The sequence below is a fragment of the Eptatretus burgeri genome, chromosome 9, assembly GCF_056783735.1.
Source record: "Eptatretus burgeri isolate ZD-2024b chromosome 9, Ebu_testis_v1, whole genome shotgun sequence".
NCBI classification, from domain to species: Eukaryota; Metazoa; Chordata; class Myxini; order Myxiniformes; family Myxinidae; genus Eptatretus; species Eptatretus burgeri.
The window spans coordinates 3,054,488-3,080,034 of record NC_140969.1 but is presented as its reverse complement, the minus strand read 5'-3'; the positions used below and the strand labels follow the sequence as shown (position 1 = coordinate 3,080,034).

The 25,547-nt window shown below is 44.9% G+C and overlaps 1 protein-coding gene across 3 annotated transcripts in view; it reads left to right on the top strand.

The window, feature by feature from the left end:
* The window catches only part of LOC147019441 (thyrotropin receptor-like), a 100,751-nt gene that overhangs the window by 62,500 nt on the left and 12,704 nt on the right, over positions 1-25,547 (top strand). For all 3 annotated transcript variants that reach the window (XM_085893951.1, XM_085893952.1, XM_085893950.1), the window contains 5 exons: positions 2,591-2,668; positions 3,272-3,340; positions 7,100-7,177; positions 16,482-16,673; positions 18,472-19,243. In XM_085893951.1, coding sequence (XP_085750077.1) covers positions 2,591-2,668; positions 3,272-3,340; positions 7,100-7,177; positions 16,482-16,673; positions 18,472-19,243 — 1,189 coding nt within the window. The remainder of the gene's footprint in view (positions 1-2,590; positions 2,669-3,271; positions 3,341-7,099; positions 7,178-16,481; positions 16,674-18,471; positions 19,244-25,547) is intronic.

The following is a 25,547-nucleotide window of genomic DNA, read 5'->3' as shown; positions in this document are numbered from 1 at the left end:
GACTTCTTGCAAAGTCAAGGAACTTAGTGCTATTCTGGTTCATAGTTCCTGACCCATGGGGACCAACACACACCTCATAACCATCCCTATCAGTTCCAGTCGATGCATTGAAATCCCCCAAGACTAGAAGTGTATCTCGTCTGGGGCACTGATCAACCACAGACTCGGAGAGGCGTAGAATGTGTCCTTCACGGTAAGATCACTCGCCTCAGTCGGAGCATAAATAGAGACCAGGGAAATGACACCTAAGGAGTGACGAATCCTTAATCTCATAATACGCTCGTTGACCGGTGTTACCTCAATTATCATTGGGGTCAGCTTATTGGACACAGCTACAGCAACTCCTTGGGTATGGTAACCATCAGAGCGACCAGACCAATAGTAGGTGTAACCACCCACCATTATCTCGCCGCAATCCGGTCTCCGAACCTCAGAGAGAGCTGCAATCCCGATGTCCAAACGCTTGAGCTCAGATGATAACAGAGACAGGTGATCATCCTCTCTTAGGGATAGGACATTCCAGGCACCCACCCGAAGGGACCGCCTCAGGTTAACCCAAGGAGACCGCCGTCTGGTGGACGACACCTCAGCACCACTCCGATACACTCTCCCGCAATCTGACCCAGGGATGTTACCCCGTGGTTTCCCTCCTATCAAAGATTGGGGGTCTCGAAGGTTTTGCCCCAATCCCGTCATCCGGTGAGCTGCCCTGCGAAGGGAAGCTGCACAGGAGGTACTCCCACGGAGTGGGTTTTCAGATTTTTTTGCGTTTTTGCGTTTTGCGGAATGAAGCGTTTTACGGTGGCTGGAGTGCAAATCCTGCCACCAACCTCCTAATAAGAAGTAACCCAACTGCAGGAGGGCGTCCGCAGACACAGTTGGGCACTAGATATGGATGGCCGTTGGCTCACAAGGAGCTCCTCCGCCCTTTGACAGGTTTTGTTTTTAATCCTGCTGGGTGTCCATATCCAAACACCCTCCTCACCAGAAAACCTGGTGGGGGAGACGGTTTAGTCGCCGACAACCCGACCATGGAACAGGTTAGTACAGGTTTACATGGTACCTGTAGCAGGTCACAGATCGAACCTGACCTGACAAGATCCTGAAACTAGTCATGCATAGGTTGGCTCGTGCGGCGTATACCTCCATAGGATGCTCCGCTTGAGCGTTCCCACCTCAAGAGTTGGCGCATTATCTCTGACTTAGTCACTTTGCCGGGGCTCGTGGCAATGTGCACTCTGCACTGCTCCTCCGGAATAAGCAAGTTTCAGTCACACACAAACCGCGAGTGAAGAGCCAGTGATGGGCAGAGGCAACGAAGAGCCAGCGATGGGCAGACGCAACGAAGAGCCAGCGACGGGCAGAGGCAACGAAGAGCCAGAGACGGGCAGAGGCAACGAAGAGCCAGCGATGGGCAGAGGCAACAAAGAGCCAGAGACTGGCAGAGGCAACGGAGAGCCAGCGACGGGCAGAGGCAACGGAGAGCCAGCGACGGGCAGAGGCAACGAAGAGCCAGCAGCGGACAGAGGCAACAAAGAGCCAGCGATGGGCAGAGGCAAAGAAGAGTGCGAAGCAAATAGGCAAAGGAAGAAGAGGCTCCGCGATCCGCCTTTTATAAGCCCCGGGCGAAGGGTGGAGTGAAAACCCCAAGCGACATGCTGTGACCCGAATACCGCTTCTCTATTGGGCCACAGTGGCCCGAGCCACGCCCTGCCAGGCTCCTGGGGCTGGAAGCAGTCCCATTTGCACATCCGGTGTGACACGGCCCGGAGCTCTGCACCGAACTCCCGGATTGCTCTTCCTGCGACCCCTCCTCGCCGCCCGTCACACTGTGCCCTGGCGACTGGACAAGGGCTGCATCAATTCCACGTGCTCACCCGGAACATTCCCCGGTGAGATGCGACTGGCTCCATTAATATCCGTTGCTCGCCCCCGCATCACGCGGTCCGAGCACAGCCTGAGCTGTGCAACACGCCTCTTTTTAGTGGCGAATTGTATCGATACAGAGGTATGAGGAGGTGCGGGAACATTTTTCCATGTGCAGCAGGTGTTGGTGGTCAAGGTGGTGAGTTTTTGGTGAGCGAGGGGTGAGCAAGGTGAAATGCAGTTGGAAATTGGCGTGCAGATTTGAATGAAATGGCACGCCATGCGCGTTCTGTATAGTGTGTTTGTTCTTTTGTTGATTCTCCCACGGGAGGCTGTGTGGTGTGTTTGTTATTCATATCGTGGTGTGTGCTTGCTTGCTTGCTTGATTTGTACCATGCCAAAAAGGAATAGTTTGGAATAGAAATCAGAAGAAAAGATAAAGATTTGTTTGGGTTCTGAAGGGATCCATGATGAAATTGAATGTTCTCCTTGTCCACATCAGTGGCATATTTGGGACAAATTTTATCCGTTCATATTGTCTTTGTGACATACATATGTCGTATGTGGATTTTCACATTTGAGAAACCAGGTAATACTGTATCAATGCAAATGAATTATTTATTGTTAATTTGAACAAGTCAGGTGGTCTCACTTATCTGATTGACGTTTTGCATCTCAACACCTTTGCCGTCTCACTTCTGATGTTATACCACTGCTGTTTCAGGGAGATGACATTTAACCTAAACATCCGCTTCATCCCTCAAAGTGCGTTTGAAGGGATCAGTCAAAACTCCTTAACCCTGTGAGTATAAAACTTTTGTCATCCCTTTCCATTTTTCTTAACTCGAGGGCTATGGAATTGAGGATTGCCTCGAGGTGCGCACACTTGCCTCGAAGCTGTCTAGCCTGGGTTCGAATCTTGGCCTAGCTATAAACTCTCATTGAGATAGAGAGCTATAGCGATTCCCCCGGCGTGAGCATCAGCGTGAAAATGTTAAAGTTTTTGGTGCAAGTTATTTCCTTTCTAATGTTTTTATCTACCACACTATTTTTTACTGATTACAATATACAAATACATATATTGCTTTAAAATTATTTGGATCAGACTTCACTGCAATGCTTTATAAAAAATATTATTTTAAAAACGATAAATGTATAAACAGGCGAGCATTGGGTGGCTTTGACACCAACTCTGGTTGCATAACTGTTTCATTGTTGAAAAAACTTAAGAAGTTTTGACTCAACTCTTCATTCAAAGTGAGATTTTCAATTTTAAAAAGAAGTGAAGTGTGGTATTAACTTGTGATATTCACGTGTATACTTTTACACTTCATTCATGAAGGCTTCCTTTCGGGACTTTCATTGAAGAGATTGATTTTACTCGTGTTGTTTTCTTCGCTTGAAGCCGCCTCTTCTCCAACGGGATCACCGAGATTAAAAGCAGTGCTTTTAAAGGTTCGAAGACCTACCGAATGTAAGTTTCTTGGGTTGTTGGGTGTATGTCGAGTTCAACACATGTACAATGAAATGTAGAAAGTATCAAATACATGTCCAACTCCTTTTTTTCTCTTGCCATAAACCTGGTCCTGTAGATAAACTTCATTGTGCCATAAGTCCCATTGTTCTACCTTCTTTTCAGAGTGATTGCTCCATAACAGGAGGCTAACACAATAGCTCAAATGTTGCTTGTTCGACCTTACGTGACTTCTCTTACAAGGAACCTCAACACAGGAGGAGGCTCTTAGGATCCCAGTTTGGTTTTCGAATCTGCATTGTTTTTCTATACTCTCTCCTTTTTAAATACTGAGCATCAAGCAACGAAGCAGCCCGTACCATTTCTTACCTCCACCACCAAAGGTAGACGGAGGTGATGCTTTCACCCCCACCTGTCTGTCTCTTTGTTTGTGTGCATGATATCTCAAAAAGTTATAGATGGATTCAGACAAAACTTGGTGGACAGGTTGAGTGTACAGTATGATAAGGCTGAATTGATTCGATTTTGGTGAAGACACGGATGCAGGTCCGGCCTATCAGTGGGATACAAAATGTAACTGTCAGCCTGGTGGAGGTATTCGCTCAACCGAATGCTGTTCTAGTTAGTCTTTGCTATGACTCGGCCCGGGCCAGGTTCGAACTACTGACCTCCCACACTCATCGCAGATGCTGTAACCATTACACCATCGAGTATTGTGGACTTTCAGTTGTTTTGGCTTGGTTCGGTTGCTGCCAGAAAAGTATACGACTGCCAACTCAGCCTAGTGTTTTTCAGACAGGGTGTGGTATTCGTACCATACATCATTGGGTGGACCATACAGACCATACAGGTGGACCATACAGATTACAGTACAGGACCATACTTTTCTATAATATCAAGGCAGCCTCTTGGCTTTTCAGCCTCTTGGTGTTGGCACAACTTGAGGATGATTAACTGAAGTGGTATCCCCTGTTCTTACTTGTTGTCTTCCTTTTGCAGTGTGTATAGACTCGAAGAGATGTAGTCAACTTGACACAAAAGTATCTTCAGAAGCAGGATGCTAGGAGCCAGATGCTTTGATTTATCTCAGAAGCAAAGGCTTGTTATCCCATATACAGGACTTCATTAAATTGTCTATTATTTGCTATCTTCCGTGTAATTCATGTGAAGGTACACTGATGGCTCCCAAAGTCTTCTGTCTGTAGCCTGTGATGTTTGTACAAGATCTTCCACGAACATTCGTCAGTGCAGAATGATTAACTCTTCGTTGGTCACTCAAGTAGCTTGCATATCCTTGTTAACGTTCAAGATATTGTTACGAATCTACACCGCCCAGCGTGTGAGCGACCGCTTTAGCCAATGGCGGCCGTCTCGCCTACCGGGCGGACAATTCAGTCGTGACTTTCTGGAACAACGCCAGAAACCAGTCACGGGTGGGTTTTTAATCCCACCATGCCCCAGTCCGTATTCTACCCACACGAAATAGGGTCAATCGCCGAATATCGATATACCGAAGTACCCACATGGGTAACCTACCGAGGGACCGTACCTCAGCGAAGGCCTGCTTGGACACGAACCACTTAAGTGGTCCGTTCCGTGCTGGGATAACCGAGCGGGTATTATCACCAGACCTCGCCGGACCCGATTCTATTTATCGGTTATTTAAAAACCAACTAGTATTGCGAGAGCGAGATAGCGGTTCAATGGGGGGAAAAGGACATGACGAACGGGCTAACATTCACACAAGCACATTTATTATTTTCCACACGTATACAGTCATGCAGGTATGGAATCAAAAAAAGCGAAAGCAAAGGGTGCTACGTCCGTCTATGAGCAATTATCAATGTACAGCCACTTAACAGGTTTTACTTACAAGACACGGCGCCACAACATGCATTTGAAAGCAAAACCCCAGAAAAAAAGACCACCCCCATAGACAAGGGAGTCAGACTGGGCCCGTGGGCCCTTATGGCGTGGGACTTGGCAGACCGAACGAGTCCCACGACACCGTTGCAGGTTACCTGCCCCCTCGTGGTGCCTTGTGGTGTGAGCCTCGACGTCCTGTCCCCACGGCAGCTAGCGGAGCCGTGCCTGAGCTCGGGCCTTCCGCATGGCCGGCGAGCTCTCTCCGGCTCTCCTCACACGAGCGCGCAGGTTCGCGCGACACCGCTGGCAGAGCTGCGCCTCCAGTCCGCGTCTCCTTCGCGAGGCCCGGACTCTCCAACGAACAGGTCACTCCACGAACCGCTTCTCCACAGACGAAGACCACTAAGACTCGCACCTAACTCCTTCCACCAAGACCACGAGAAGAGAACGAACGCCCGAGAGAGAGAACGAATGCCCCGTGCATCCTTTATATAACTCACGCCCCGCCCCTCTGCTCTCACCCCGCCCTCCTTCCAGCTCCTGCGGGAAGCTTCCAGAAGGGAGGCGTTTTCCACTTCCTACCCTCTCGCCCAAGCCTGGTGTTGGCTTAGTGGTTAGGGTGGCGGCTTGGGATCCCAGTGTCCTGAGTTCAAGTCCCGTTGGCTGCTGAATTAACACCAGGGGGTTGACTCAGCCTGTCATCCTTCCGAGGTCGGCGAAATGAGTACCAGTGTACTGGTCCCGGTGTATGCCCCGGTTAGAATAGGTGTACCATATCCCTGTGTGTCGTAAGAGGCGACCAGGGTTGGCGTCAGGAAGGGCATCCGGCCATAAAACATTGCCTCAAGAAAAAGCCAAACCCCTGCACAGCAGGGAAAAATGGCTGTAAAAACGTTTTTTTTTTTTTTACCCTCTCGCTCCCCCCTCGCGGCGCGCGGGGGACTAGGAAATCGTTGCAGTGACCCTGCAGCCAAGGGACATTCATTCCCCCAAAATCAGGCCCCACCCTACTTCACCTTTGACCTCTGCCTCGAATCACACCTCCCCCATACAAAAGCGCGGGAAAAGCAGGAGGGAAAATCCACGCGCCATCGAAATACCTTCTTATTTCCCATGGCGTTATTGGAACCCCTCGTTCCTTTTCCTTGGTAGAGTCGGTTTCATAAGCGGAGAGGGTTTCCGCGGGGTTGTGGCGAAGGTGATCGGTAGTGGGCGTAGCGGGGAAGGTGGTTAGGTGATTGGCGTAATTGTGGTTGGCGTTGTGGTTGAGGTGATCAGGATGGCGTGGTTTGTTGAGAGGCGCGTGTGGTTGTAATGGTGGAAGGACGGTGGGTCTCAAGCGGTTGTTTGAGAGCGCTGTTGGTGGTGGTGGTGATGTTGACGGTTGCTGGCGGAGTGGTGAGGATGGCGTGGTTGTTGAGAGGCGGGTGTGGTTGTGGTTGTTGTGAAGCGGTTGGTGGTTGGTCCAAAATAACGATAGTAAAGAAAAACGGCAAACTGAAGATTCACAGCCCTTTGACATGAATAAATCCCATTAAACAACGGTGGGGAAATCTAACTGAACACGGACTTATCGGCATAACTAACTAAGGACCTTTATGGTGTTCTGCAAATTTCCACAGCCGTAACAATATTATGCAATTACTCATGTCCCTCTCATTGTGGACCATATCTTAAAAGGGAATTTTTAATGTCAAGGAGTATAGTTTACACTCAAATCATACATGAAGTGGTCTTCTACGTACTACCCATGGAAAAATGTGGGTGAAGGTCTTTTATGCTGTTTTGGGTCAAATTTATACCATTTTGAAAATGGTTTGTTGTACACACAAAGTCTCTTTTGTGGTGACTCTGATCTGTTTCTTTTATTTCCCTCAATGATTGGTTGGACAGTGACTTACAAAGAAACAACCACTTACAAGTATTCAGCAGTGACGCTTTTGATGGAGTCCTGGAAAGTCCTCAAATTCTGTAAGTATCTTCAGCTCATTATATCTATACCCTCCTCATAAAAGCCTCTTCTACACCTCTTTTCTGAACTTTGTTTCGTGTTATTTAGCCTTTAAACTCCCCCTCTTGAGGGTCATCAATTCAAGTGGTATCCACTGTTCTTATTTGGTCTCTCCCTTTTACAGTGTGTAGACTGCAAGAGGTATAGTCAACTTAACACAAAAGCATCTTCATAAGCAGAATACACGGAGCAAGACACACACTCTGTCTTCACACACACACATTCTCACCTCCCAATTCTCACCCAACCGAGAATAGCGAGGATGGAATATGTCATAATCTACATCCACCAATCCAACCAGATTCATCTGTTCATTCAATTGAATGGTGATATGCCAATCATGGTCCCCATAATTTTATTTGCCAATTAAACGCAGACATCCTCTCGTACCCCCTACTGCTCTCAACCGTCTGCTGCCCTATGTGCTATTCTTGTTCCATTGTGGCCTCGCTTATTAAGGCCCCCGGTGGTTCCCTGGGCACCCCACTGGCCTTTGTGACCCAGTGTGGCACCATGGCTTCTCGGTATGGGCTGAGATAATGCACTTGAATGAGCTGGGAAAGGGTATGTGGTCCCATCTTGATCTTATAGACCATGTTATAGATCTGCACCACTCTCATCTTCCCCTCCCTTGATCTCACTCGAACTTTGACTCTGTTGTTGGTGTTTCTTCCTTTCCATTTTGTTCCCTTCCATTCTGCTCTTGGTCTTCCATGAGGCTCGATCATTAGTAAAAAAAATTTAGGCACTTTTGAAGGGGGACTTTGGGATGGAAACCATACAAACCTCATGTTCAGCAGTTGTTTCCAGATGATTGTGATAAGAGTTTTGTGAACATTTCCTTAATGGATTGATGACTGTCCAGGTGTGTTCCATAATATTATCTGGTCTGATTAGGCGGTTTTCCATAGGATTAGGCTGTTGGTGGTTTTTGTTAACAGGCATAACTGCCATGACTGGTCAGGAGATAATCCTAAAACGAACATAGCCAAAGTCGGCCAAAACTGCTTGTTTGGTGTGGCATGACTTCAACTCAACACATTGGACCTTATTTTAGGTCAGGCATGGGAGAATGCGCCAGAGATTCACGTCGTTGCATCCACTTTCTGCCGGTACTCTGGGGACCTCTGTCTGACCATGCCCCAGGTAGATGCCTGGCCCATCCCCATCTCCTTGAGATGCCGATCAACCTGCTGACATGAGGCACGTGGTCGGCCCATTGGTCTCCTCCATTCAAGAGGTCCCCCGCAGAGAGAGTTTGGTTGAGCAGAATCAGTGTCAGGAAAATGAGCCACATGTCCATACAGCTGCAGCTGATACTCACAGACTATACAGGGAACAAATCTCATCTGAATCTCAGTAAATGCTTGTTGGACACAAAATCTGACCAGCGATAGCCAAGGATTCTCCAAAGAGATCTCATTCCGAAGGAGTCAATTTTCCATCTCAGATCCTTGGTCAGAGTCCAAGTCTCACATCCGTAGAGGAAGACTGAAAGCACCAAGGACTTAAAGACTCGGACCGTCATTGTCCTGCATAGCTAACTGACAGTGCTACACCCTATGATCGAGTGAATCCATGACTCGCCAGGCCCGACCCAGACATCTGTCATTTTCTGACTCGCAACGTGGAGACATGAATATCACTGACAAGGTCAGTGAATCGTTCTATGACCTCAACATCCTCACCACAACCAGGTTCAGCCAAGATAGCAACATCCAAGATGTCATTGAAAGCCTGGATATTAGTTTTGACTCAGGAAGCCCCTAATCCCAGCAACTTTGACTCCTCATTCAGCATCTCAAGGGCTCCCATAAGGATATCCAGCGGCTCCACAAAGATGAATACATCATCTGCGAAGTCAAGGTCAGAGATCTTGACATTCCAAAATGATACACCGCAGTTGGTCTCTCTGACCTCCTCCCCAGAATCCAGTCCATACAAGCGCTGAAAAGTGTGGGGCCAGTACACACCCCTGATGAACTCCAGTAACAACTGGAAATAAGTCAGAGATAGAACCACCATAACCTCACAACACTCTCAGTATCAGAGTATAGTTCAGACATCAGATTGATCAGTTTTGGTAGCACCAGGAAGACCGAGAATCGTCCAGAGGGCATCCCGATTGACTGAATCAAACACTTTGTGGAGATCAACATAAACTGTGAGCAGTCCCTGCTGAAACTTTCGTCTTCGTTCGGTGAGGATGTGAAGAGCAAGGATATGGTCAATCGTTGATTTCTTTGGTGTAAATCCTGACTGCTCTGGGCATTGGTGCTCAAGCAGATGGTGGCGAACCTTATCAATAATTTTCTGAGAAAAGACCTTGTCTGGCACTAAAGAGCAGCATCACCCCTCGGTAGTTCTTGCAGTCCTGGCGATCACACTTCCCTTTCCAGAGAGGGATAAGAAGGCCCCTCATCCAGTGTGTTGCGATGATGCCTGTGTTCCAGACAGAGCACAGAACTGCATGCAACGACAAGAGTATGGCATTTCCACCAGCCTTGAGAAGTTCATCATGGATGCCACAGGTCCCAGGAGCTTTAACCTCCAACAACTGGTTAATCGCAGCCTCTGTTTCCACAAAAGAAGATGGTTCACAGTTGATTAGAGAGTCAGCAATAGGGACAGTTACACACCCGACGTCCAACTCAACAGCTGGTGCACCAGCCTGGTACAGCCTTCACTTCAGATTCCTCTGTTAAGAGCCTTCCACCCTCCGCTCTAACTGCAGGACACCGATGGATGGGCTTGGAGGACCGCAATGCACAAATTCCTCTGTAAGCATGGTGAGAATTACCTGACCAGAGGTGATGCTCTACCCCTTCACAGATTTTCATACTTCGGCCTCCTTGTCCGCCCTCAGTGCACTACAGTTTGATGCCTCAACTCCCTGAACAGCTCAGCTCTGCCATTAATCCTGGCCCTTCAACTCTGGTCAATGGAAGTCATTGTCCCTTGGGAGACAAAGTTCTTCTTCGCCTGATGGTGAGCTCCATGACATCCACCAGTAACACCAAGGATGGTCATCTTGAAGGCACTCCACAACTCTTCAGGATTCCCCCAAAACATCCAGACCCCCAAAATCCCCACTCAGCCTGTTCACAAACTCCACAGCTACCCTCTCATACTTGAGCTTGCCAACATCCAGCCAAGGTTGGGATGGTACCATTCTCCCTGATTTAAGCTGCCACTTCAGAGTTGCTACAACAAGCCTATGGTCGTTCTTGAGGAACTGAGCACTCCGGTCGACCCTACAGTTCTGGATCATCCTCCAGCGACCATCAACATGCATATTATCAATCTCCTTTGCCACACCACCAGCGTTGGAATACCAAGTCCAGCGATGAGCTTGTGGGCGCTGAAACCATGAACCAGCCACCCGAAGTCCATGACTTCTTGCAAAGTCAAGAAACTTAGTGCTCTTCTGGTTCATAGTTCCAGACCCATGGGGACCAACACATGTCTCACAACTATCCCCATCAGTCCCAGTCAATGCATTGAAATCCCACAAGACTAGAAGAGTATCTCGTCTGAGGCACTGATCAACCACAGACTTGTGTGTGGCGTAGAATGCGTCCTTCACATGAGATTACTTTCCTCAGTCGGAGCATATATAGAGACCAGGGAAACGACACCCAAGGAGTGACGAATCCCTCGTCTCATAATACGCTCGTTGACCGGTATTACCTCAATTACCATTGGCGTCAGCTTATTGGACACAGCTACAGCAACTCATTGGGCGTGGTAACCATCAGAACGACCAGACTAATAGTAAGTGTAACCACCCACCATGATCTTGTCACTGTCCGGTCTCCGAACCTCAGAGACTGCTGCAATACCGACGTTCCAGCACTGGAGCTCAGATGATAGCAGAGACAGGTGATCATCTTCTCTTCGGGATAGGACATTCCAGGTACCCACTTGAAGGGACTGCCTCAGGTTAACCCAAGGAAACCTCTGTCTGGTGGATGATACCTCAACACCACCCCGACACACACGACCGCAATCTGACCCAGGAAGGATACCTCATGGTTTTCCTCCTATCATCAAAGAATAGGACCCCCAAAGGCTTTGCTCCAATCCCATCATCTGGTGAGCTGCCCTTTGAAGGACAGCTGCACAGGAGTGGGTTTTCAGTTTTCTTTGCATTTTTTTTTTAATGCTTTGTGGAATTAAGTGTTTTACGGTGGCCGGAGTGCAAATCCTGCCACCCAACTCCAAGAAAGAGGTACCCAACTGCAAGAGGACGTCCACAAACACAGTTGGGCACCAGATATCGATGGCCCTTGGCTAACAAAGAGCTCCTCCACCCTTTGACAGGTTTTGTTTTTAATCCTACTGGATGTCCATAATTCATACACCCTTCTCACCAGAAAAACTGGTGGGGGAAACGGTTTAGTCGCCAACAACCCGACCATGAAACAGGATGGTTCAGGTTTACATGGTACCTGTAGTGAGTCACAGATCTTATCTGCCCTGACCTGACAATGAGTTTTATGGGTCCTTTGTCCTGACCTGACAGGGTATTATGGGTCTTTTGGATCCTCAGGGTCTTTTGGGTCCTCGAGATCTTTAGGGGTCTTGGGGGTCCTCGAGGGTCGTTCACGGTTGAAGGGCTCTCGGCAGTCTAAACGGTTGAAAGGTACATTCCAATGGTACATAATTAATATGCATACATGTGTGAAGTCAGGGTGCAACTGATATTCAAGCAGTAATTAATAATAATTAAATATAATTTCACAATACTGAGACAAACATAATCATTAAATAGAATACGTAATTAATCGACATGTAGTCACCCAGCTTCACGGATGGCATCATGGACGGACCATGTTTTTCGTTTTCATATACAGTACCAGTCAAAAGTTTGGACACACCTACTCCTTCAAGAGTTTTTCTATATTTTTACGATTTACTACATTGTAGAATAATAGTGAAGACATCAAAACTATGAAATAAAACAAATGGAATTATGTAGTAACCAAAAAAAGTGTTAAACAAAACAAAATATATTTTATATTTTAGATTCTTCAAAGTAGCCACCCTTTGCCTTGATGACAGCTTTGCACACTCTTGGCATTCTCTCAACCAGCTTCATGAGGTAGTCACCTGGAATGCTTTTCCATTAACAGGTGTGCCTTGTTAAAAGTTAATTTGTGGAATTTCTTTGCTTCTTAATGTGTTTCAGCCAAGCAGTTGTGTTGTGACAAGGTAGGGTTGGTAAACAGTAAATAGCCATATTTGGTACAAGACTATTATTTTGTCTGTGCTGTAGTAGTCCATATTATGGCAAGAACAACTCAATTATGCAAAGAGAAATGACAGTCCATCATCACTTTAAGACATGAAGGTCAGTCAATCCAGAAAATTTCAAAAACTTTGAAAGTTTCTTCAAGTGCAGTCGCAAAAACCATCACACGCTATGATGAAACTGGCTCTCATGAGGACCGCCACAGGAAAAGAAGACCCAGAGTTACCTCGACTGCAGAGGATAAGTTTATCAGAGTTACCAGCCTCAGGAATTGCCAATTAACTGCACCTAAGATTGCAGCCCAGTAAATGATTCACAGAGTTCAAGTGACAGACACATCTCAACATCAACTGTTCAGAGGAGACTGCGTGAATCAGGCCTTCATGGTCGAACTGCTGCAAGGAAACCACGACTGAAGGAGACCAATAAGAAGAGACTTGCTTGGGCCAAGAAACACAAGCAATGGACATTAGACCGGTGGAACTCTGTCCTTTGGTCTGATGAGTCCAAATTTGAAATTTTTGGTTCCAACCGCCGTGTCTTTGTGAGATGCAGAGAAGGTGAACGGATGATCTCTACACGTGTGGTTCCCCCAGTGAAGCATGGAGGAGGAGGTGTGATGGTATGGGGGTGCTTTGCTGATGACACTGTCGGCGATTTATTTGGAATTCAAGGCACACTTAAACAGCATGGCATCCACAGCATTCTGCAGCGACACACCATCCCATCTGGTTTGCACTTTGTGGGACCATCATTTGTTTTTCAACAGGACAGTGACCCAAAACACACCTCCAGGCTGTGTAAGGGCTATTTGACCAAGAAGGAGAGTTATGGAGTGCTTCATCAGATGACCTGGCCTCACACAATCACCCGACCTTAACCCAAATGAGATGGGTTGGGATGAGTTGGACCGCAGAGTGAAGGAAAGGCAGCCAACAAGTGCTCAGCGTATGTGGGAACTCCTTCAAGACTGTTGGAAAAGCATTCCAGGTGACGACCTTCCTCATGAATCTGGTTGAGAGAATGCCAAAAGTGTGCAAAGCTGTCATCAAGGCTAAGGGTGGCTACTTTAAAGAATCTAAAATATAAAATATACTTTGTGATTTGTTTAACACTTTTTTGGTTACTTCATCATTCCATATGTGTAATTTAATAGTTGTAATGCCTTCACTATAATTCTACAATGTAGAAAATAGTAAAAATAAAGAAAAAACCTTAAATGCGTGGGTGTGTCCAAACTTTTGACTGGTACTGTATATACTCGTGTGGATCGGCTCGCTACGCTCCTATCTCCACACATCGTTACAGGGATTGACATCACATATTTGCTGTGTTGTCATGATTTGCACAAATCATAATGTAAACACTTCTTTTGTGCAGATTTATTTGGAATATAAAAAGGTCTAAAGCTCTAAATGGTCAAGAGTTTAAGCTGTCTTATCTCTCTGAAGGGAGTAAGGGGTCTAAATGGTGTTGAGGTCTAAGAGGTCTAAACTAAAGGGACTTTATGGATGTAAAGGTCCAAAGGTTCTCGGGGTCAAAAGAGTATAATAGGTCTAAATTCTAAAGGATGAAGGGATCTAAAGTGTTGAAAGGGTCTCAAAAGTAAAAGGGGCCAAAAGGGTTTTTGGGGTCCTCGGAGGGTCTTTTGTGTCCTTGGGGATTTTTTGGTCATCTGGGTCTTTTGGATCTTCATAGTCTTATGGGTTGTCAGTGACTTTTGGGTCTTTTAGTTCCTCAGGGACTTTTGGGTCATCTCGCTCTTTTGGGTCTTTTTGGTCATCTTGGTCTTCATGGTCTTTTGCGTTCAAGGGGACTTTTTGGGTCCTCGGGGTATTTTGGGTCCTCTGGGTCTTCTGGGTACTTTTGGTCTTAATGGTCTTGAAAGTTTTAAAGGGTCTTCAAAGGTCAAAAGGGTCTCAGCAGTCTTAAGGGTTGAAAGGTACATTCAGATGTTATGTAATTAATAGACTACGTGTGTGAAATCAGGGTGCAAATGCAAATCAGGGTGTGAAATCAGTGTAAATAAATGTATTCGTGCTGGCAGGATAGCCTTCAGGTTACATGCACACTTGCCTGTGAGCTGTCTAGCCTGGGTTCAAATCTCAACCCAGGTATAAACTCATCTTGGTGTTTCATAGGTAGGGTGAGGCATCAGTGTCTCATCTGCCACCATTAGTGTGAAGGATGTGAAAGTTTCATTAGGACGTGAAAGATCTCACGGTGTCCTTCACAAAGAGTAGGCGAGCTATCGCCGCGTCTGAAACTAATTACGAATGCTGGGAATGCAATGGCAAGTCACATAGCATAACCCTTGCCAAGAAACTGCTGTGATAGCACCAATGTTCTGCAAAGAGTATGGTTCATCTCATTTCATCATGGTTTTTTTTTGTATGCATCGTCGAGGCTCATGGAAGAGCTAGAACACAGAATGGATCAGGACGCAACATAGCAACAGGAACAGCAGGAGAAAGGAGAAATGCCAACAGCAGAACAGAGGGAGAAAATAGACAGAGACGGACACACAAGGGACACGGGTAACGATGACGGGTAGGGGAGAACGCAAGTGGTTGACAACATGGATACAGAAACAATATTTTACGAGGGGTGTGGGGTGGTTTAACGAGTGTAGAAAAGATCATGGTTTTGGGTGGGGGGGGGGGGTTGGGGGGGTGACTTGAGATGGAAGAGAACAGCTGTCTTGAAGACCTGAAGGAATGAGATTGAAGAGAATGTAGAAGTGGATTCAATAGATGGTAAAAAAAAGAGGAATAAGTGAGTGGAGGTGAGCAGTGATTCTGGATTTAGGCAGTTTCATGAGGAGGGGGTTTCTGGTGGACTGCATTCGTCCTCCAGAAACCTTGAGGGGACAATGCACGGAGAGGGCAGAGAATACAAGGCCAGAAAGGAGGTGGAAGAAGACAGATAGACAACCAACCTGTTGGCGACGGCAAAGTGATAGGCCCACAGACTCGGCTTCATCGTGATAGATTCCAATGATCTTGAAGGTGTTGGTTTCCACAGCGACAAGCTAAGCAAGATGTGAGGCAGGGGAGCCAGCCCAAAGGGGAGAGCAGTACTCCAGCTGCGGATGAAAGCCTTGTAGATGGAGAGGAGCTCAGGTGTGCCAAGGAAAGACTGCACAATGGAGGATGCCCAGTTGGTGTCCGGCTTTGAAGACCAATTTTGAAATGTGGCTTGCCCAAAAGAGATCATGGCTGACTGAACGCGAGACCCAAGAGTTTGAGTGACTGAACCTCTTTGAGAGGGTTGTTGAGAAAGTAGATGGGAGGGTTTGTGGTCTGGTCTTTTTGGAAAGAGTGAGTGAGTGTGGAAGACATGTTCCAAGTATTTGACATTGAAAGACATGTTCCAAGTATTTGACCAGTTTGTGATTTTGTCAAGGTCTGAAGAGAGGTAAAAGGCTGCTGCCTGTCTGTCAGAAGGATGACTGATCTCAAGGGGGCAGATGGTGAAGTCATATATCTGAGATTTATGTCAAAGGTCAAATAAAGTGTTCCAAGAAAGGGGAGCCATGTTTAGATTGAAGGTGGGCTGAGAACTTTTGTGTAGAAAGTATGAAAGTTGATCAATAAAGTTTGTGCAACAAATTTTCTCCACCAAATATGGACATAGGTAAACAAAGCACTGTGATAAAGAAGGTGAAGCAACGTTTTTGTGCAGGAGCCCTCCTTTTAAGCAAGTGTTGTCTTGGCTTTTGTTTTGAAGAAAGGCATATGCCTAAAATGTCACTTCAACTTATTTTCACAGTGGGCAACACACCTTTGTCAATATTTGGTTGAGAATTTTTTTTGTTATTACTTTCCACTGACGTAGACTTTATAAAGACAAGTTTTCCAATAAGTTTACGGTTTACAGAATGAAAGCTAATAATGGTGACACGAGTATGTTGACATGTCTGCTGTTGATGCAAGATCTCGGTTCCTCTTGTCGTCTTATATCTGCTCAATCGTAATTATCCCTGTTGTATTTCTCATTCTCAAATGCAGTGATGTGTCGGAAACGAGAGTGGAGTCAATTCCTTTACGAGGCCTGGAAAAAGTGCAACAACTGAGGGCACAAAAAGCATACTGGCTCAAAAAGCTCCCACCAGCTTCAGCCCTGCCTTCACTTACCAATGCCAGCCTCACGTATTCGTGTCACTGTTGTGCATTTCGTGAACAAAAAATACATCTGGAGAGGTGAATTGTTCTTGTGCTTCAAATGGAAATCAATATTAATCTACACCAACTGGTGAAGCGTGATGGTGACACCATTTTCCAGTAACAAGTGTGTGATTAAAAATGCATTCCCGATATATACAGTTCCCTGCAAAACTGTTCACCCCCCCCCACCCCATCCAAAGTTTTCACATTTTGATGCCACCTGAGCTTATTTAATGATGTTTTCAAATCCAATTTAACATATTGAGTCTTCACAAGCTACTCCAAAGTGATAAAGATTTTTTTTAAAAAGCAGATAAAATGTGAATAAGTTTGATTAACAGAGAAAATGAGATGATTCTCAGTTACATAAGTATTCAAACCCTTTACCTAATCAACAGTAAATCACTTCAGGAGTAAATTATTTGTTTGAAAGGTTACAAAATAAACGTATGTTTCACCTGTATGTAATCAGTGGTTTAACTTCAAACTTTTAACTCCCCTACTTATCGAAGCAGATTTAAGGTGAAATGCACTTCATCAACCAATAAGGCAACAATGAAGACAGAGGAGCTTTATAAAGAAGTCAGATATGAAGTGGTGGAGAAGCACCGTTCAGGAGAGGGTTTTCAGAAGATTTCAAAGTCACTCACAATCCCTTTGAGTGCAGTGAAATCCATCATTAAGAAGTGGATGATTTATCATACCGCTAAGACTCTACCCAGATCAGGTCACCCATCCAAACTCAACAGCCAGGTAAGCAGGAAACTGGGTCGGGATGTCACTGTAAATCTAACAATGACGTTGAAAGATCAGCAAGGCTCTATGTCCGAGATGGGGTTCAGTGTTCATCAATCAACGATATTCTGTTCCCTTCACAAAGCTGGGCCTCTATGGAGAGGTGGCAAGAAAGAAGCCATGACTGAAATATACATCTAAAAGCTCGTACGGAGTTTGTGAAAAAGCATCTTAATGATACTGCAGAGATGTGGAGAAACGTTTTGTGATCAGATGAGAAAAATTGAGCTTTTTGGTCAGTTCAAAGTGTTATGTCTGTGCAAGCTTAACACTGAACATCACCCAGTCAACACCATCCCTACTGTCAAGCATGGTGGTGGCAGCATCATGTTATTGGATTTTTTTCATCAGCAGTGACTGGCAAGCTCGTCAGGATAGAAGGGACAATGGACGGTGCAAGTTCAGGAGAATCCTTGATGAAAACCTGCTCGAGTCAGCCATGAATCTGAAACTAGGTCGGAGATTCACATTTCAGCAGGACAACAATCAGAAGCACAAAGCTAAAGCCGCACTGGGGGGTCTGAGTAAGAAGTAAATAAATAGGTTCTTGAGTGGCCCAGTCAATGTTCTGACTTGAACCCAATTGATCATTTATGGTGAGATTTGAAAATTGCAGTCCATCGATGATACCCATCAAATGTGGCAGAACAAGAGCAATGTTCACGTGAAGATTGGGCAAGGATTTCACCATCTCACTGCACAAAGCTGCAAGAGCAGTCATTGTAGTCATTGCTGTGAAAGGTTTTTCCACCAAGTGCTGGCCGAAGGGGTTGAATACTTTTACAACCAGTGAATTTTGATTTTTACATTTTTTTTACAGGTATTCCTGACAGGTAACCTCCTTCAACTATAACGGTATTTAGTTTAATCTCTTCAGGTAGGAATAAAACAAGTTCATTTGGGAAAATAGTTTCCACATAATTCATCTAAATGTGGCATTATTGGAAGGGGGTGAACACTTTTGCAGGTCACTGCAGACCTTTTATTTACAATGATATATATTTTTGTAACCAAAGACTGATTTCTATCCCCTGATCAGACCAGTATTCTGTAACACTACATTCCTGGATGCTTTAATTCAGCAAGAATACTCGCCAAACCGATACTTGGCTTCCAACGGAAATGATTCTCCAACGACCCCTGCGGCGGAGCATAGGCTTGCCCACCTGGAATTTCACACAAGTCCTGCAGAAGGCTCAATGATGGGCTTTGGAGACGAGATCCGCGTTACCGGTTTCATTGAGGGGAGCACGTTTGACGACACCAACTATGACTACTACGCATCAATGTGCGTGGAGGATGTGGCTTGCCAGCCCGCACCTGACGACTTCAATCCATGTGAGGACATCATGGGCGATTGGTTTCTTCGTGCGACTATCTGGCCCGTGGCTTTGCTTGCAGTTCTGGGGAATCTAGTCGTCCTGGTCGTGCTTTTGTCTAGCCAATACAAGCTTACAGTTCCACGCTTCCTCATCTGCAATCTTGCCTTTGCCGACCTTTGTATGGGTGTCTACCTGCTTTTGGTGGCCGTAACTGATATACAGACTCAAAGTGATTTCCACAACCATGCCATAGATTGGCAGAATGGACCCGGGTGCACGACAGCAGGTTTCCTCACCATCTTTGCAAGCGAACTGTCTATTTTCACACTCATGGCTATCACTATGGAACGTTGGCACGCCATTGCGCACGCCATGCGTCTTGATCGCAAGATGCGCCTGCACCAGGCCGGTGTGATAATGCTTGTGGCCTGGCTCTTGGCGATAATGCTCAGCAGTTTGCCCCTGCTTGGCATCAGCAGCTACTCAAAGGTGACCATTGTTGTGATGTCAGATGCGGTGCAGTGAGATTTTGATGTTTGTTTTCCTTGTGTGAAGCAATCAAAATCAGATTTATGAAGCAAAGATACAGCCGTTTACAAAACAATATCCGTGCAACTTGTGAATCGTGGAATGAAAAGAAAAACCAATTCGTCACCCTTGTCAAGGAGATTTTCCCTGAAAGCAGCCCAATCGTATTTTCCATTTCCATACTGCAGGTTTGAGTCAAAATGTCCCCCGCCCCAAGGATGAAGGAATGGTCTTGCACCAGCACAACTCTTCCCAGATCTTCGTCCCTTTATGTCTGGTTTCGAGCCGGTATCGCACTTTCCTCCCAGGGGCGGATGGGTTTCCTTACGCAGTTGTCACGCAAGTCGTAGAAGTTTTTGGCTCAACTTTTTGACTCCTCTTTGCACATACCAGTATTTTGTCATTTAAATCATTTTATGTGCTCAAGCAATGTGAGGGTAATATTGATTTTATTAATATCTTATGATTGGTGCACAAGCACCTGCGTGATATCAGGTAAAACGAACACCTCCACACATCTGTGGTGACCGAAGTGCAATACGTAATGTAAGTTTCTCGGGCAGCTAAACATGAAATAGGAGAATCTTCCCCCTCTGGAATAATGTGCAAATTGTCTTGTGCAATATTGACTGCTATTCTCAAAATAAAATAAAAATTCTGGAATTCAATTGCAGCCACAAACCCCAGGTGTCACCACCACAGTACTAAACTAGAAGGGAACTCGGTGGAGCGCATACCTCCGCCACGTAATGCCTGATCCACGAGAACATATCGGGCCCAATACATTTTTAAAATATTATGCTATACAGCACCATATCGTTTTTGGCCCAATCTCTCAATGGTGAAGAATCACTTTAAAAATTAAATAATTCTCGTTTCCAGATACGGATTCGGATCTTCACCAAAATCGAACCAATTCGTACTTGCCACACACACCCAACCTGACCACCAAGCTTCATCCGAATCCGTCCACAACTTTTAGTGATATCGTGCTATGTATCATGTTTGGCCCGATCTATCAATGGTGAAGAATCACTTAAAAAAAAAAATAATCCTCGTCTCCAGATCCGGATTCGGATCTTCACCAAAATCGAACAAATTTGTCCTTGAGACACACCCAATATGTCCACCAAGTTTCATCCGAATCCGTACATAACTTTTTGTGATATCCTGCTCACAGACAGACAGACATACAGAGGTGAAAACATCACGTCCATTCACCTTTGAAGGTGAAGGTAACCAGAGCGAAGTCGAAGGTGCACAATCGCAAATCCCCACACTTGCCACGTCAAGCAAGTTGAAAGATTGCGCAAAGTTCCACCAGGAATGAACCAATTATCAAAGTTTGAGATTAAATAAAATTTCCCGTTTTGACCCCTATGATCCTCAGCCTCAAACCCGGGGGTCAAATCCAAAAAATTACATATTTCATGCATCCCCCAATGTTGATTGGACAGACAAAGTCTCATTTGAAAATGTTTTATATTTTTCGGTGTTGACCTTTTGACCCCGTCCCAGGAGGTGGGACCAAAAGTGATAACGTTCTTGTCATGTGGTGATCACAACAACCAAGTTTGCACAACCATTTAGGAGGAGATAGCGTGACAGTTAGACAGACAGACATGCGGAGCAGATTACAACGTCCTCCTGATTTCTTTCAAAAAATGTCGTGATAAATATCATTTTACACCCCCACAACAATACGAGGCATCTGCAGACAAAGTGAATGATATGAATTTCCATCCACAAAAGGTCAGTAGATGATAAATAGGTTTTCTGGGACACCCATTCAAATGAATGGGGAAAAAGGGAAAAACCTTCTGACCCAAGCCTCAAAAGCTCAAAATAGGAGACACACTTCCTCCCCATCTATCCCATTCCCTCGCATACAAGCAAATGTAAAATTGAGACTCATTTCCTCCCCCCTCCCATACAAGCAAATGTAAAATTGAGACTCATTTCCTCCCCCTCCCATACAAGCAAATGTAAAATTGAGACTCATTTCCTCCCCCTCCCATACAAGCAAATGTAAAATTGAGATTCATTTCCTCCCCCTCCCATACAAGCAAATGTAAAATTGAGACGATGAAATATTGAGACTTACTGATTAAAGCACTTCTTCCCTTTTATATTTTCATTCCACTCAAAGAGCGAACCAACGAAAATTTGCCCATGTTCTACTTTAGGGAATAACTTCATTTTCTTAAAACATTCATTTCCATCGAGTATATTCACAAAGAACAATTTGGAACTTGGTTCTTGGTTTAAGTGTCTTTGTTGTGCAGAAATTAAATGATAAACTTCTCTTCATGCTCTTGTTTCGCCACCTCCTGAGCCACATATCATTTTGAGATTGTAGTAAATTGTTTTTCCATTGTTCAATTGATAACCATCAAAGTTTTCAGTCCATTCAAGGATATTAATTTTTTTTTCTTTACATCCTCCAACCCATTTGTAATTAAATTTATCCGCTTATTTGTTTTATCTACTTTTACCCCGGTTATTTCTTCAATAAGGCTTATTTGATATTTCTCACATTCTTAATCTTTCCCATTTAAATACCAAGGCTGATTACATCTCCACTCTTTGGTTTGGTTATTGCTTGGTTCTATCATTTCTTCTTCTTCTTCTTCTTTCGGCTGCTCCCGTAAGGGGTCGCCACAGCGGATCATCCGTATAGTGATTTGGCACATGTTTTTACACCGGATGCCCTTCCTGACGCAACCCTGGTCGCCTCTTACGACACAGGGATATGGTACACCTATTTTAACCGGGGTATACACCGGCCCAGTGCACTGGTACTTATTTCGCCGACCTCGGAAGGATGACAGGCTGAGTCAACCCCCTGGTGTATTAATTCAGTGGCGCAACGGGGCTTGAACTCGGGACCTTTTGGATCCCAAGCCGCTGCCCAAACCACTGCGCCAACACCAGGCTGCTTGGTTCTATCATTTATAAGTCAGTAAAAAGACAGCAGAAGCCTGTTAAAATTCCCAACCCAATATCTTAACACTTGTACTTATAACCATAAGGGAGACTATTGATTCCATTCTCTAAAATACATATTTTATCATCAAAAGCTCCTAATGCTTTCTTATTTATCTCCTTTGTATATAATTGATGCTTATAACTTCTTATTGTATTCATTTTTCTGTACTCTTCCTTCTTGAAGGTTAAACAGTTGTAATAATGTTTAAAGTTTATTGTTTCCTTGATAATATTTTTCTTTATTCCCTTTAGCTTCTTATCACACCTTTCAATGTTATTATTATCAATATACTGTTACGGCTGTGGAAATTCGCAGAACACTATAAAGGTTCCTGAGATCAGTTATCCCGGTAAGTGAGTGTTCAGATAGGTTTCCCCCACCGTTGTTTAATGGGATTTATTCGTGTTCACCGGGCTGCAACCCTTTGAGATAGTGTTTTTCTTTCTCTGTCGTTATTTTGGACCGACAGAGCATGCTACCACCCCTTCCGCGTCGAAAACCGTCCGAGAACGTCAAACAAAGGCGCCAAGGAATGAACTGCGATGACGCGTGGGTTTTACCGCCTTTTTTTCTCCGAGGCTGGTGTGACGAGAAGGGCGAGGCGGCTCGCTCGCGATTGGTGGATACGAGGAGTGAGGTGGTCGGAGTTGAGAAACGCCCCTTTTCAAGAAGCTTCTCAAAGAAGGTGGAGCCGAGAACGGGGCGGAGCGATGGGCGGAGCCCCGCGCTATAAAGGGCAGACCGCACGTGAGGCTCAGCCCCTCTTCTTGGTTCATGCTTGCCCCTGTCTCACGGTAGTCCAGTTCTTCTTCTTCTTCCTCGCTTGGTTCCTGCGCTCGTGGTCCTGTGAGCGGCCTGTTGGTGGGAGACGTGGACGGAAGGTGCAGCAGTGCCGGCTGTGTCGTGGACTTGCGCGTCGGACGAGGAGCGCCGGAGAGAGCTTGCTGGCCACATCGGGGGCCTGGAACCAGGCGCGACCACGCTGACGGTCGTGGGAGCGGGACGTTGCGACTCTCCGACCACCGAGGGGGGCAGATAACCTGCCACGGTCTCGCGGGACCCGTTCGGTCTTCCAGGTCCCACGTTATAAAGGTCCGCGGACCCTGTCTGCCACCCTCGTCTTTGGGGGTGGCCATTTCTTGCTTTTGAACGAATGTTGGTGGCCCCGTGTCCTGTGAAGTAGACCTGCATAAGTGACTGTGCGTGTACATTATTGCTCGTAGTCGGTGGTATTGCTTTTGTTTCTTGCTTGTACATACGTGCATGATTCCTTGCTTGTGTTGTGTGTAAGTAATAAATGTCCTTGTGTGAAATGTATCCCGTTTGTTGCGTCCTCTATTCCCCATTGAAAATGCCATCTTGCATCGCGGATTAATTAGTTGGGTTTTAAACACCTGGTGAGGAGAATCGGATCCGTCGAGGTCGGCGATAATACCCGCTCGGTTATCGCTGTAGAATGGAACGGACCGCTTAAGCGGTTCATGTCCCAAGCTGACCTGCGGCGAGGTACGGCCCCTCGGTAGGTTACCCGCGCGAGTACTTAGGTATTTCGATATTCGGCGAGTGACCCTATTTAATGCGGGTAGAATGCGGACTGGGCTGTGGTGAGGTTAAACCCCCACCCGTGACTGCTTTCTGGCAATAGTTCCATGAGCGTCACGACTGAATTGTCCGTCCGGTGGGTGACGCGGTCGCTATTAGTGGAAAGCGGCTGATCGCACGCCGGCGGGAGCGAATTCGTAACAATACGTAAAAGCATAAGACTTTGATCTCAATCCTATAAATTCACTCATGACCTTCCCACCCAATTCATCTTTAAACTTACCAATAACCTTTTTATTCTTTGATGAAAACAACACATCACCTGACATAATTACTTGTGTCATATATATCAATATTATCAATCATATCGTCATATACATCACTTGTCTTGATTTCTAATATAAAACTATCTGTATCCATATATAACAATGACACATTATCCTTATACTTTGATTTTAAATTATTATAGTAATAGTCATACATTAACAACTTTGACAAGTCAAGAATTGATCTTCCTATATAAATAGGTTCATCCATTTCAACACTCTCTTTTTTCAAATGAATAGCACAAAAGTTCTCTGAAAACACCTCCACTCGCTCAAAACTTGGTCTATTAATTAACCTTGAAGCCTGTTTCCAAGATGTAGCAAGTCTTATGTTTTGTCGATTCCCAACATTTATCATCGTCTTTCCAAATACTGCACAGCATTATTCATTAATTTATAAAAGTCCTTCTCAACATCTGTTTTTGCTTCTGTTCTCCTTTTTGTATTAAAATTAATATACTTCGTTAAGCAATGACTGTTTGAATTTCAAAATCCTATGAATTTTCCTCATTCTCAACCCAGCAGATAAATATTGTCTCAAGTTCCTTTGATGCAAAACACAATTTTCTTTATCATTTAATGTAGTAAGTAGTTTTTCTGGAGATTTACCTTTTAGATTAAATGACTGTTGGCAATCACTTAACCTTTCTTTTCTTGGACTTTCTTTATCAAGGGCATAATGTAGGTCTTTATGTTTGTTATGAAGTTCTTATGGATATTTTAAATCAACCTCAAAATAATATCCAACTTCAGCTTCATCCAATTCTTTTTGAGAGGAGACAACAATGTCTTGTAAAACTTTTTCATACTGTTTTTCTTTAACCCATTTAAGTTTTCCATCAGGTAAAGATTGAGACATAACCCACCCATACAAATTGGTAGCATCAAAATACATCAGGTAAGAGTTGTCCTCATTCTTATTATAATCAGAAAGATATTTGTTATTTGCTTTAGCATATCTCTTGGAACATACTTGAGATATTCCTCCTCTTTTAGCCTTCTCTATCATTAAAGTATATCTATATCACTGATTAATTCCAAATTCTGTTTTGTCATTTTTAACATAGCACTCCAAGCCAATCCCGGGGCTGTGTAATAGTGAGTGGGGTCTCATCCATAAGAATTTTTATTATGACAGACTGTTCTAAAAGTTTCAAACACATCAGTCAATAACAATACATCAGTTTTAAGATACAAATCATGATATTCTCCAAGATTCTTTGTATTGAACTTCTCCCAAACCTTTTTTTAGCTTGTGTTTAATCTCTATCGGAAATATGAGTTTTATTCAACTTGCTATAGAAACTTTCCCTTGAAGGAAGTTGTGTTTCTCTAAACCTCTCAAATGAATCCATATATTCATACAGATATATTCCCTTTTGTGATAAGAGATCAATCTCTTCTTGAT